Below are 13,967 nucleotides of genomic sequence, written 5' to 3'. Positions count from 1 at the left end.
AAAGCTCTATTTTGCTTTTACTTGAGTAGCTAATGTTATTATTCATGTCGTGACGACAGAGGACAGCCCCTTACGTCAGTTTTAGCGCGGAGTTTGTTGGCGGAAAGGAAAAGTAAGTAGATGGCTAACTTACCTTATTTCTTACGTTCGATTATGACGCGTCTGAATTAGCTAAATATATTTATCCATGTGGCTAAAATAAACATTTATTCTGAGGTAAATTGTTAACGTTATATTGTTGTAATAAATTGCTGGTATTCTGTGGATAGTAATGTTGACACTAGTAGCGGTAACACTTAGCTAGTTCCCGGCCAGGTTAGGTAGCTTTTTAAATGTTGGATTTTACAGTGAAACAATTAGCTGCTAACAGGTCGCTATCTCATAAATTACTGGAAATAGCAGGAAATGCTGCCAGCTGTCTAAAATCGGAAGCATGGTATGCAGATTATTGCGAGATGGCTAACGTGTAATGGTGCTAGCTGGAGAGCTAGCATAAATGCTAGGAGTATGAGGCAATCGAATACTTCATTTCTGAGTAGATAGTTCTTTCATGTTTCTTTGTTTTTTATTCGTTTACGTCAAACTAGCTAGATACTGCTGTTGAAACGTATTTCAATTCTGTATAACTTTGTTCAAGCTAGCTCGACTAACGACTACAACGATGTATTCTTGTTTGTCAGTGGAACCATCAGTTACCTGTTTTAGTTACATTACATTACATTACATTAATGCCATTTGGCAGACGCTCTTATCCAGAGCGACGTACAACAAAGTGCATACCCATAAGTTATGGCATAACCAGGGATAAGTGCGCTGAAAGACCCTAGAGGGAAGTACAATTTCAACTGTACAACAAAGATATGGACCAGGGCCTATTTAAAAAAAAAAAATTTTAAACAAACAAATAAACAAAGCAAAAGTGACCAAACTAACTAACTTAACAAACAAAGTTACGTTTGTTCTCTTCTCTTGCAGATTTACAGCTTAAATGGAAGTCCCACCAGTTGATAGAACTTCGAAACATATCCGTGGATTGAATGTTCAGTCCAAGGTTGACAGAAGCGGCGGAAGATGTGAAATTTCAAGTAAGTACAGCGGCTATAACACTAGCTACCATCTCCATCCTGCGCCATGGTTTTACGCTATTATCTTAAAGTCGAATGGCTCAACTCCATTCCGTTCATCATTATTCTTTGGGTTAATTAACAGTAATGTTCGGTTTTGATACGAGTTTAAATAATTTTCGTGATGAGGGACAATAACAAGGTATCTTCAATTTAGGTGAAGTGAAGACGGATATAGAGTACTTGTGTGAAGCAGTGCCCCAGCTTTCAAAATATTTTCACATTGTCGACAAAATCGGTGAAGGTGAGTGTATCCTCGAATCACACCAAAATCCACGTGCAGATGATAAATATTTTCAGTTTTTGTAAGAATAATGTGACGTGCCACTTAACATGTGGAGAGCTCGAAGCATGAATAATGTAAACTATGTTAACAGGGACGTTTAGCACTGTGTACCTGGCCGAAGCCCAGATGACAAGTGGGGCCAAAGAGAAGTTTGCTCTGAAACACCTCATCCCTACCAGCCACCCAATGCGCATAGCAGCTGAACTGCAATGTTTGACCATGGCAGGGTGAGTGTACCACTATTGTAGTCTCCCCTTTTTAGGTTCCTTGAATGATATTAATTTTATGTTTGTTATGAATGTCTGTTGATGTAAGCAGGTATTTGCACTATTTAAGAGTAATTGGTAATGCTTCTTTTTACAGTCCCCTAAGTACTAGCTATTTACCAATACATGGTAAAAAAAAAAGCTCATAAGTGGGTGATTGCCTCTGGTAAATACTATCAAACTAAATACTTGCTAAGTCTCATTTGCTAAGAAATAAGACTAAGCCAACCTAAACCTTTGAAAGCCACAAGGTTGTCACACAAATTGATTGGGAATAATGGAGGTGTTTACAATCTAGGTATTTCAGTTTTATTTTCTTTAGTTTTACCTATTTTGTTTTACCAGTGGTTATTTCCCAATTATGTACTTTTTGCCACATATAGTATTTACCTGTTAAATAACTAGTAATTGGGGGATTGTAAAGGGTTACTGAGAAGTTTATTTGAACTTTACCCAGTCATAATACACAAAAACCACACTGTCCAACAGCAGTTTCCTAATTGTTTGAATGGGAAAATATGACATTCTGCAAAGTAATCTTATAATGCTTGTCATTATGTTCTGTACCTTGATTACCATACAACACAGTTCAGTTCTTATGTCTTACGGCGTGAGCCAGGGCAATTAATTGGATCTGACTGACTGTGCAAGCTGTGTGCAGATGCACAGTAACTGTGCAGGACTTGCAGGTACTAGGCCTTCATGTGTACAAGTGAAACTCTTCAGGTTTTATGGTAATGAGAATAGCTCATTAGTAAACAAATAATGAATTGCTGCCGAAAATAAAAAAGCCATATTGTTTCAAGTTTTTTCAGCAATCGTATTCAGTCAGGCCGTTTTTACCAGAAGTGAATGACTGATAGTGACTCACTCTCATTATGAATGTGAAAAGCAGAACATTTTCTGGAAGTGGTACTCACCGTATATTTGATGTATTTTCAGGGGAAAAGAAAATGTCATGGGTGTAACTTACTGCTTCAGAAAAGACGACCATGTGGTCATTGTTATGCCTTACTTGGAACACCAAGCCTTTGTGGTAAGCCCACTCCCCCTACACGTTGACATCTTCCTGTAAATTGGGAACATTCTCAGTAACCCTGAGGTGAAATCTCGAAAATCCTCTTGCAGGACATCCTGGGCTCCATGAGTTTCGAAGAAGTGCGACGGTATACATTTCACTTGCTGAAAGCCCTCGCTCACATCCATCGATTTGGCATCATCCACCGTGACATCAAGCCAAGTAACTTCCTGTACAACCGACTGCAGAAGAAGTATGTGCTCTTGCGTAACTGTGTAGTGATGCTCTGGAATGCAGACGTTGGCGTGAGCCAGTTAGTCGCTCTTTTCCCCCCTGCTCCCTCCTCATCAGTTTTGGAAGTCTGTACACCATAAATTGAGCTTAGTTTGTGGCCTCATTACGTTTATGCTCCCAATTGTAATTGATAGTTTTAATTCACACTTTGGGGCGCCTGAGTCGAAATGTAAACCTTGTAAATTCTTTCACAGTCTTCCTGTTTATGACATACACTGGCGTCTCCTGGAAGACTGCATTTATTTGAATGCTTCCCCATATGTCAGATGTTTTTCTGTTTCAAAATATTATCCGTTCAGTCTATTTCTTTCACAAGTTAGTCTATCTTCCTTTTCATTACCATCAATTCTGATTAGGAAAAACTGGAGCATTGTGGTAGTTTTTAGATCTAGCAGTCATTTTTGTTTTGCTGTGACATGCTATTTTTACCGTTTGGAATTGCAGCTGAAATTCAGTACACCTCTTCCTATACTATGACGTTTTTATTTGGTGGCCGAGACTTGTTTTATGTTTGGTCAAAAGCGGGGAGAAAGTAGTCACTAAGTAAATTCTGGTTTCCTTTGTGGAGTAGTGTTACCCCCATGCTAAAAGTAAAATTCCAAGTTCTGAGCACTTAAAAAACATATTGTGAAAGGAATGTAACCCGGCACCTGGAACACTCACCAGGGAGCCCTCCCGTAGTTTGCTGTGAGGAGTGATAAGGTATTAGCTAATTATATTATTAACTAATAATATAATTCCCTGCCCCTCGCAGGTTCGCTCTGGTGGACTTTGGCCTGGCGCAGGGCGCCCCCGACACGGAGATCGAGCTCCTCAAGGTGCTGAAGAAGAGGCCCCAGCAGCCCGGCTCCTGTGCGGGCAGCCAGCCTTCCGCCTCCGTGGGGAATAAGGGACCGCACGGCAGGGCCCCGTCCCGAGATCCCACGCCACATTCCTCCACAAAACCACCTGCTAAGAGAGCCCTGTCGCACGCACGGACTAAACCCCTCAAGGTTCTGCGCGCAAACCGCTTCTGGAACGCATTTGGGAAAGTCGTGTAGACTATTTGTAGTTTCCATATGTGAATGTGGGCACCGCTCGTATTTTCCTTTAAGGTGATCCGCTTATAAACTATGGTAGTGGATGAAATGGATATGCGTTCTCTACAAGGAAAAGATTTAAGCCCGCAGTTTATATCTGCAGTCTACCTTAATGCTTTGAAAATATGGTCTTCATTTTATAAGTTTAGAAAGCCCTGCTGGTTTTGGAATCTTGTATTTGGCATTCTTGGCAATTCATCACCTCAAACGTGCACCTAAAGCTGGTCTGCACCGTCTAAATCCTCAAAGAATTTTTTGATGGCATGTTGTTTCTCTGTGTTACCAGAAGGGGGAGCCACCGATAAAGAATTGCTCTCCTAGGCTAGCGTTGACGCGGTTGCTGTGAAATAGAGCTGGAGGAAGAAGCCCAGTTGTTATTCTTAAATGCCGCATGTGACACTTAGTATGTGCGGCAGCTTGACAAATTGGCCCCGCGAGGTGTCAGGTTCAGAAGCTGGCACCAGTGAATCTCCGTACCCCCCTCGCCTGTCTCTTCTTCCCCATGGCACGCTGTACTGTGAGGTGTTTACGGCCCTGTCTAGACTTCACTCGCTGCTGACTGACTGGGGATTGGGCTCCTATAAGCTCCGAGCACTGGGAATCCTGTTACACAGAAATACAACCACTGCATGTGTCACTGGGATATAACATAATATATGTGGCTGGGTGTTACAATATGGTAACGGATATTTAAGTAATGCAGTAGTTTAGTGTGTAGTAGCTTTAATGTAATGGTAACCGCTGATATGTGGGAATGTATTTTTGTGCACTGTTCTCAATGTGTGCTTGGTGTATGTCACTATTGATTTTGTACTTCAGTTTCTAGGCTGTCAGTATGTTCCATTTCGATTTGAAGAAATGAAAATGTTTCCCTGATATACTCGTCATTTCTATTTTAACGTGCGTTCCTCTTTTCGCAGGATTCGATGGCTGTCAGTCCGGCGCAGAGGTCGGTGTTCGGAGAGAGAAACCTGAACAGCCTCCATCCTAACGAGGCTGCGGTCGTCAAGGTAACGGTGAGTTCACCGCAGGTTGCTTGCGGACTTTCTCTCTCCAGGTTATGTTCGAAGGGTTTTTACCAAATTAATGCACGCGAGACCCGTTCGTGCTGCCGCAGTAATGACCGTTCAGAACGGCAGAAGTTCAACGAAGGTGCAGGTGTCTTTCACACACAGGAAATGGCGGGAGTGGTTGGTTGCGGGTGGTAAACGGGGCGGTGCGGGCGGTTATTTTCGGCATTAAAGCGATGAAGAACGATGGACGGGGTCCTTACGAGAGATCAATGAGCGGGGGTGTCTAGCGTGATATCGGAGGGGGCTTGCGCAAACGGAGCCATCTGGCTGCGGTCTGGCCTCTGGACAGCTCTGTCGGTCCTATGGTAGGGAGTGCTAAATTACTCTCAACGCGGCCGTGCTCCGGGGAGGACAGGCGGGCGGGAGCCCTGCCAGAGGCGTGGGGGTGAGCGGGAACAAGGCCGGGGACCGCAGGGCTGTCCCCCGCTCCCGTCTCCCGCTGTCTCCCCCCGGGGACACGGCTGTCTCTAAAGCCCCTGCTCTGTGTCTCCGGGGCAGCTGGTGAGACCCAGCAGGGTGGAGGACGTGGCGGCCCGGAGGATGGCCCCGCCCAGGCGCCGGCCTGCTCCGGCGGGGACGCCGGCCGGCGCCAACAAGCCCAAAGCCAGCGACCTGAGCCACGGGCTGACCTGCAACTGCTACGCCACGGACCGGGTCTGCAACGTCTGCCTCGCCAGGTGAGCACACACACACACGTACACACACACATACTCACACACACACACATACTCACACACACACACATACACACACACACACATACTCACACACACACACATACACACACACACACACATACACACACACACACACATACACACACACACACACACATACTCACACACACACACATACTCACACACACACACATACACACACACACACATACTCGCACACACACACATACTCACACTCACACACACATACTCATACTCACGTACACACACACACACACACACACACACACACACATACTCACACACACACACACATACACACACACACACACACACATACTCACACACACACATACTCACACTCACGTACTCACACACACACACACACACATACTCATACTCACGTACACACACACACACACACACACACACTCACACACACACACACTCACACACGCACACCCAAAGCCAGCAGCCTGAGTCACAGCCTGACCTGCAATTGCCACGCCACGGACCGGGTCTGCAACATCCGCCTCGCCAGGTGTGTCTAAACACACACACGTACGGACAGGTGCCGATGTGCACACATGTATTCACCTGCATACACATTATTCACACTGTCTTGTATGCTTTTGTGCACATGTGCACTCAAGCATACACGCACGCACACACATGCACACGCTCATTTGTTGATGAACATATTTCTTTGGAGCTCGAACTCCTGCATACATTTTCCTGGCAGTTGCGAGTACAAACCAAGAGTGGAGGGGTCACAGGAGGGTCAGAGTAATGAAGGAATGGGGCTTTTAATGAGAAACATATAGAATGATCACTAGAGGAATGAAGAAGATGTGGAAAAACCACACATTTATTGGAATATGGATTTACTGTATGATTATAAACAGTATGTCAGTACATAATACACTAAGAAAGTCTGTGTAGCCTTGACATCAGTGCACAGCCCAAGAAGGTCCTCTACCTACCTTTCAATTGTATCAATTGTATCTGTGATATTCATTATAACTGCTTCACACAGAATTTCTAAATGTGGCATAATATTTGATAATCTAGCCCTTTTATTCACATATTGGTGTGTCTGCTGTGTGTTGTAACACAGTTGGTTTGACTTTTTGAATGTTGATATTTTCATGCCTGGCTGTACGGACCAAACGTCCCTCACTACTACTGAACACATTCATCAATTTGATTAAAACCCCACTCTGCCTGTATTTGTACTCAGTTACAGTAATTGGGCAGTTTCCTTCTCAACTCCAGTCACAGCAAATATACAAGAGTGATTTTCAAAAGGCCCGCAGCAAATGTTTTCCAATTTCTATGTTTAAAGTAGAGTCTCAAATGCAGTAGTGTCTGTAGTGCTATTGAACACAGATCCAAAAGACCTCAGATGACACGGTCAGCCCCCGGTAGCGTGTCCCACACTGTAAATATGCATTAAAACATTTTCACAGACCTGACTGAATGTCATATCATGCGGTAGTATAACATGGCTGTTAAGGCTGTCAGGCCGGGCCTCTCTCTGCGCGTATCGGGACCTGCCAGGTGCTCCGATTGGCTGACTGGTCCTGTGACATCTGCCGAGTTTGTTGTCCCGAGCTGTCCTCAGATTCCTTCTGCCTGCAGCGGCCTGTTCTCACCTTCCACTGTGAGCCCCCTTCACCCCCCAGACTTACGTCCGCTCCCATGCCCCTACAGGAAGCAGCAGGTCGCCCCCAGGGCAGGGACCCCTGGATTCAGAGCGCCCGAGGTCCTCACGAAGTGCCCCAGTCAGGGAACAGGTAACCTCCAGGAAACCGCAGTCACGCGCGCGCTCCCCGCTCCTAGAGACATGGCCATGTCTTGCATTTCACAACATCTTCAGGGCCTGCCAAGTGCACGGCAGCTTTCTTTAATTACATTGTTCAGCCCTTTCCTGTCTGTCTCATTTAGAGATGAATGTAACTGGATGTGACCCGGTTAGGAACACGGTCGCTGCTCTATCGGAGAGGCCTTGGGAGGGATGTCGTCCGGGAGGGGACGGGCCGAGACCTCGCGCTGGTTTCTGCGGCTCTCGCATGCATGTGGAGTTCATTTGGAAGCGAATTCTGACACCATTAGGCCATTTCCTGTTTTTCTGAATGAACGCAGAGGCGCAACGTGACTACAATGCAGTCCCCCACCCCTCCCCCACACCCTTTCCATTTCTGCAAACAGCTTTCCCCATTTCCTCTGGGACGGTTTACCCCAGGATTAGCCGCGCACAACAGCTCCACCACAGGCCCATGCCAACAGCTTTCTCATGGGCTACGCTTTAATTCCCGTCAGCTGTAACGCGCATACGTGCCGTGTGTGGAATTAAGCCTTCACTGGAGCTCTCTCAAGGGCACTGTTATGTACGCTTTGCGATAAGAGCGCGGTATCCAGTGCTAAGCTTGACTGTTGCGGGTGCTAAGGCTCAACACTGTGTGTATACTGCCCCACTGCCTGGCACACTGTGTGGTGGTAATGGTACTGGTGTAGAAGGCTCTCTTGGAGCAGGGTGCACCAGTGGGGCTAGGCTTGGGCAGAGAATGCTGAGAACTGCACTGTGGTCAGCCTTCCCTGTACGTCACAGAACACACGCGCTCTCTAGGAAGCTCCTTTGTGACCTGCTCTATCAAAGTCAGTCATATTGACCCCAGTATGTATTCATGAGCTTTCTAACAATACCAAAGTTATCGCTCTACTCAAGATATCAGGGGAGTTGCCACCAAACCATGTTTTTGAGAAAAACCGGTTTGAAGTTTTGTTGCAAGAGTTACTTGAGGCTGGGACATTTCCAACAGTGGGCTAACGAAACTCCAGGGCTATAACTTGTCATGTTACATATAAACCCTTTAAAACTATATTCTTACATTGAACATTTACTCTTGACATTATGAAATGCAGACCGTGAAAGCAAATACGTTAACATGTAGCCACAGACGTAGCTGTGGTTGTTTGAGACGGTAACAAGCTGGCTAGCCTCCAAACAATGCACAACTCCGGTGATACTTTCACGTTGATACGTTTAAAAGCTTAAAAACTGTGTTCTTACTTTGTATGTGGCATTACGACAAGAATATGAAAGGCAAGATATTGTTCTAACCATGGCATGAAGCAGCCAAAAATGAGAATTTTTACATAAACAAATCTATGTGAAATTGGCCGTCACGACTTAGGACTGATTATGATAGAGCGGTTCAAATTTCATCATTTGTTTCCTCAGTGATTTCACAGCACATGTCCGCAAACCGCCCATCTTAAAACTCCTGAGCGCTGTAGCCGGATGGAATATGCTCAGCCAGTTTGTGTGTGCGTGTTACTCCATGAACGTACGCATGGAAACGGCACAATTTCTCGCAGAGAAACGAGCTGCCATATTAGACAAAAGGCCTAAAAGGAGGATTAAGACTCCCCCCCCCCCCATTTAGTTCGAATTACCTTAACAGTTTAGAGCCGTAGGACAAAGCGGCTTCCTTGTAAGATCTGCGGTGGGCTATTGCCGTCGTATTTTGCTGTGTAACTACGGTGAATATCGGTTTCCCTTCGCGCGCCATCGACCGCGATGACAGGGAAATGACCGTAAAAGCGCACGGAGGCCCGATCTGTCATTTACAGAGAAGTCTTTGCCGCTCGCGCGGTTTACAATGGACTTCCGTAGATACCCTGTTATTTTGGGGCTGGCATTGTTCTGCGTGCCTCTGTGTGTGCGCACATCATTTCCATGTCTTCGGCCTTTTGTCAGGAAGCGACGCGTGGGGTTTTCCACACTGCAAAGCCACGGGGACACTGCTGTGAATTACACAGGGGAGGGAAAAAGAAAGCTGCATGCTTTCAGAATGTGTGTCACAGATTTGTCCCATCGTAATGCATTACAATGTTCAAAACTTGGGGTGAGGTCACTATTCTTTTTAAAATCAAAACCGCTTCGGCGTTATAGTTTTGATAAAGGTTCCATTGCGGTAAACAAAAAGAAAACGGACCCGAGAAAAATGTTTATGCTCTGTAAAACTGCGAACAACCGAACGGAAAGGAGTGTAAATATTCACACATCTGGATGAAGTGATTAGTCAGTCCCTGTGAAATCTATTTCTCGGTGGGATGGTGTGTCATAGTCTGCCGTGGCTGATGGGTGTAATTATTCCCGTGCTTTTCCTTTTGCTTTTTCAGCGATTGACATGTGGGCCGCCGGCGTCATTCTGCTCTCCCTTCTGAGCGGCAGATACCCTTTTTTCAAAGCCAGCGACGATTTAATTGCTCTGATGCAGATCATGACCATCCGAGGATCCAAGGAAACGATACAGGCCGCTAAGAAGTTTGGTATGTGTCTTTCTCCCCCTCTGTTTATCCTCTGTAACCCATGACTTGCGTGAGTCATTTTTGTGCCCTACATTTAATTCACCGCAAAGTCACTTCTCTGAGAGAAAGTTGCGGCGCGGTGCCTGAGACAATTAACAGAATAATTTTTGGAGGCTCCAGCGATTACTTTGGGCACAGTGGAGGGTTAACCCCTTTACAGGTCTGCGGTACGACTAATAAGTACAATGTTCAGCAACAGATTGCACAGATAGGCTTTGGGAGATGAAATATGAGAAGCCCATAGGTGTTCAATGCTACACTGCGGCTTGCCATCCATCACAGAGCAGATTGGCCTAGTTTGGGGTCCCCTGCTGCGCGATCCCCAGCCCAGCGCTGTCCTTCTGACGCTCACATTTACCGCTGTGTGATTAACGCAGTCCTGCCCCCGGGCAAGATGGTGCGCTTCACTGTGGTTCATCCATCTTAAACTTCTCAGGACTGTCACCGTGCAAGCCTGTCATTGTTGGAACTGCACTGAAGCAGGTTGTATATCGCAGGGCTTCCTGGAGATATACCGCCCTGTAGACTTTCACTCTCACCCTAAAATAGCACATCTCATTCCACAGCTGGATACTGTGTTGCGTTCCCAATTAGTAGAATCGGGTGTGCCAGATTATGGCTGAAAAATGAAAACCTACATGGCGGTATATCCAGGGCCAGGATTTGGCCCTGGTCTGACTGCCTGTTTTGGGTGCAGGGAAGTCGGTGCTGTGTAGCCGTGATCTTCCAGCCCAGGACCTGAGGACCCTGTGCGAGACGCTGAGGGGCACCAGGCCCTGCGCGGGCGGGACGGCCCCAGACCACCTGCAGCCCCCCCTGAACGGCGGCGCTGAGGGGAAGGAGGACCCCGGCCTCTCCGGGAGCCCGCTGAAACAGCGCCGCCTGCTGGACGGTGCCAGGCGGGCACGCACGAGCAGGACTGACCTCACCCCCGCCGCCACAGCGCCCGTGGACATGAAAGGCTGGGACCAGGTGCCGGACGAAGCCTACGACCTCCTGGACCGGCTGCTGGACCTCAACCCGGCCACCAGGGTCACCGCTGCCAAGGCCCTGCTGCACCCCCTCTTTAAAGACCTCTGAGCCCCATAAGCTGTGGAGAGGGATGAGCTGTGTTTCGGTTCAGGATCGGGAAGGGCTTTTTCTGTGATGTGGTTTTATTTTTAATTATTATTAATTTATTTATTTTTAAACTTGGGCCCTGTTCCTCCAGTCCTTTGGCCTAGTGAGTTCACTACTTACCTGAAGCAAGGCTAGTGAAGCGAGCTGAAAATAACCTGCCGGCCTAGTGAGTTCACTACTTACCTGAAGCAGGGCTAGTGGAACGGGCTGTAAACGACTTGCCGGCTCCCTACCCTCAGTGTTCTTCAACAGGCGTGTGGTGGAAGCTAGGCCACAGACTTCCCCTCTTTGTTTTATGTTTGTTTGGACTCTTTTAAATGAGCTGTTTTAAACTACTGCCTTTTGATGTATGCAACTGAATTTTATCTGTGTGTGTTTTCTGAACCGTGTTATTAGTCCTATTAAAATTTCATTTTCATTATAAAGCGGAACAAATGTCTGCATGCGTCAAATGTCACACTCTGTACCGCTTTTCCCTTATGACCTACAGGCAAGGACTGAATGAAGGAGGGGTTTCTGTATATGCTATGGTTCCTGCAGTTGTATGGATTGAGTGGAGACACCCAACTACAGGAGCCTGAGCCATATTGTATATGGTTTATTAATAACAGACCAATCTGCATATAAAAATAACGTCATTGAACATGAAGGGTTACTCTTTGTGCCAAGTGAGGTAACCAATCTGAAATCAAGGAATAACATGTAGCATTGTTAGTGCATTTGATGATACTTGTCTGCTTTTGGTTAAAGCATGGTTGGGCAGTGGAGTAACAAGTGGAATGATTGATTGCACTAATGAAAACATAAAAAGGGCTCTCAAATATGAGGTCAAATAATGAGAAAAGGCTGTTTAGCTAATCATATTTGCCAATAATCTCGAGTGAGTATCTGTATTGAGTTTGGCTTTGAAGTATATCAAGGTTTCATGATTTTTTGGGGGACAACCTCTTGCTCAGGTGCAACTGCTAGTGTAGACTGGTGCAGTCATACTGCAGGTGGCAAAGTTGCAAGTTGGCTGTGCATTTGGGCTTGTGTCTGAAAGGTTTCACGCTTAAACATACGCAGCCATGCATAGCTTCAGGAAAATGACTTTGCTGTATGAATGGATGCATTGGTCATATCGGTGGAAGGTAAAATTGACTGCTTCAGAGTTAAGACACAGGATAAAGGACATAAGTAAGTACTCAAAGACAGGTCATCAGACGCACATAATGTTTGATGGACAGGCCGGTAGACCCACCATCAAACATTATGTGAAAAGGCCTTTATCGCTTCCCGGGAAGATGGACGAGTTGGGAAAAACAACGACATCCTGTTCGCTTTTGGGCCGTCCCATGGAAATGGGCACGTCATTTGTTTTTGTTTTTTTATGGCACTGCCTGTAGTATACACATACCATACCTTGCACAGATTCTTTCACCAGAGCCCTGGCCTTTTCAGAAACGGCCAGAATGCACAGCTGTGCATGAGATTACTGGATCAAACCTGAAGCCGCCTGCTGATTCAAGATGGCCGCCTCTGACTTGTGTCTCTGTCGAGGTGCTAGTGGCCCAACACGGTCCCACCATTCTTTGGAACGCCCTACCAGCAACATGCTGTTTAAACTTTGTGTAGCATTTCAAAATAGTCAAAAAACTAGGTCAGCACGATTCTGGGAAAAATGTATAAAATACACCATGATTACTGCCTTTGTTTATTTCATGGAACGTGCATTTAAATCTCATTATTGTATGATTTACAGCCGTAAAGTCTACATTTGGCTCTCAGTTCTACAGTTGTATAGCACAGCTACACACATGTAATTATTCACAATTTTAAGGGAGTGGGGGTGAAAGGGCTATTGACATCATCAGAAATCGCTCCTTATAAAATCCCCCCTAGAAATCCGTTGTATTCTTTCTGTCCTTATAAGGCAACAAAAATCCCTGGGTAGCAGTTCTGCCGGACCTACATGGGTGGAGAAGGCTGTTTGTTTCGAAGGTGGTGAAGCCAGTGTGGAGGGGGGAAAAAGTCTCGCGTCATTACAGAAGACATGGCTCTCCTTGGCTTTTGGCAGTGGAAGCTGCAGAGAAATGCTTGCAGATGTCTGTACATTAATTGTGCAGATGCTAGAAACAAAACAAAAAAAAAACCTATGTCCTAAGTCGAAGCCATCTGCTGTTTAAGTCGTTTAAGGTCAGTATGTCACTAAAATAGTTTTATTTTGTGGAACGCATCCCAAAAGGGGCAAGAAGTGTTGGCTTCCTATTTCTCTGTCGTAGTAAAGATGACATTAACAGGTAGTTGGGTTCCTTTAATAAAGAATGTGTGGTGGAGTGGTGGTGCAGTATGTTAATGTGCATGTCCAGTTTCTGTAGGCAAGTTGAATCTGCTGCTTTGCTTTTCCACGGCTTAAGTGATGAGAACTCCTGGTAATGTCATTTAATTAAAATTGAATTTTGTGCAAAAACAAACTACAGTGATTTTTGGCGTACCGCAATCATGTTATTTTTTCCCCCCCTTTCTCCCAGTGTGGAATGCCATATTTTTTACATCAGCTGAGTTCATTGTCGCGTTCTCTGTTATTGATTCGGGAGAGCGCAGACAGGCAGGCACTCTCCTCCGAAGCATGCGATGTCAGCTGCTGCTCCTTAGCACACCGCCGTCTGTAAGTT

General features: G+C 45.9%; 1 protein-coding gene across 4 annotated transcripts; it reads left to right on the top strand.

Annotated features, from left to right (window-relative positions):
* Positions 1-58: 58 nt before the first annotated feature.
* On the top strand, positions 59-11,738 carry cdc7 (cell division cycle 7 homolog (S. cerevisiae)). 4 transcript variants are annotated; one of them, XM_061243012.1, is made up of 12 exons: positions 59-112; positions 976-1,085; positions 1,282-1,368; positions 1,502-1,637; positions 2,619-2,712; positions 2,805-2,947; positions 3,743-3,806; positions 4,988-5,083; positions 5,639-5,817; positions 7,531-7,613; positions 10,006-10,155; positions 10,892-11,738. In XM_061243012.1, exons 2-12 carry the CDS (start codon positions 989-991, stop codon positions 11,272-11,274), a joined length of 1,512 nt encoding a protein of 503 aa, XP_061098996.1. In that variant the 5' UTR covers positions 59-112; positions 976-988; the 3' UTR covers positions 11,275-11,738. The 4 variants fall into 4 exon arrangements, with proteins under 4 accessions (XP_061098996.1, XP_061098991.1, XP_061098992.1 ...); XM_061243007.1 differs by having other exon boundaries at positions 3,743-3,980; XM_061243008.1 differs by lacking the exon at positions 59-112 and adding an exon at positions 119-216 and having other exon boundaries at positions 3,743-3,980.
* Positions 11,739-13,967: the final 2,229 nt, after the last annotated feature.

This window comes from Conger conger, chromosome 5 (assembly GCF_963514075.1).
Source record: "Conger conger chromosome 5, fConCon1.1, whole genome shotgun sequence".
Classification (NCBI taxonomy): Eukaryota; Metazoa; Chordata; class Actinopteri; order Anguilliformes; family Congridae; genus Conger; species Conger conger.
This window is presented reverse-complemented; position numbering and strand designations above follow the sequence as displayed.

What these genes read in the sequence shown, in the direction of transcription:
- cdc7 (XM_061243007.1), top strand. Translation starts at nt 989, where the DNA reads ATGGAAGTCCCACCAGTTGATAGAACTTCGAAACATATCCGTGGATTG. An exon ending in CGGAAGATGTGAAATTTCAA is followed by an intron (nt 1,086 to 1,281) that starts GTAAGTACAGCG and finishes TCTTCAATTTAG; the next exon opens with GTGAAGTGAAGACGGATATA. An exon ending in TGCAACGTCTGCCTCGCCAG is followed by an intron (nt 5,818 to 7,530) that starts GTGAGCACACAC and finishes ATGCCCCTACAG; the next exon opens with GAAGCAGCAGGTCGCCCCCA.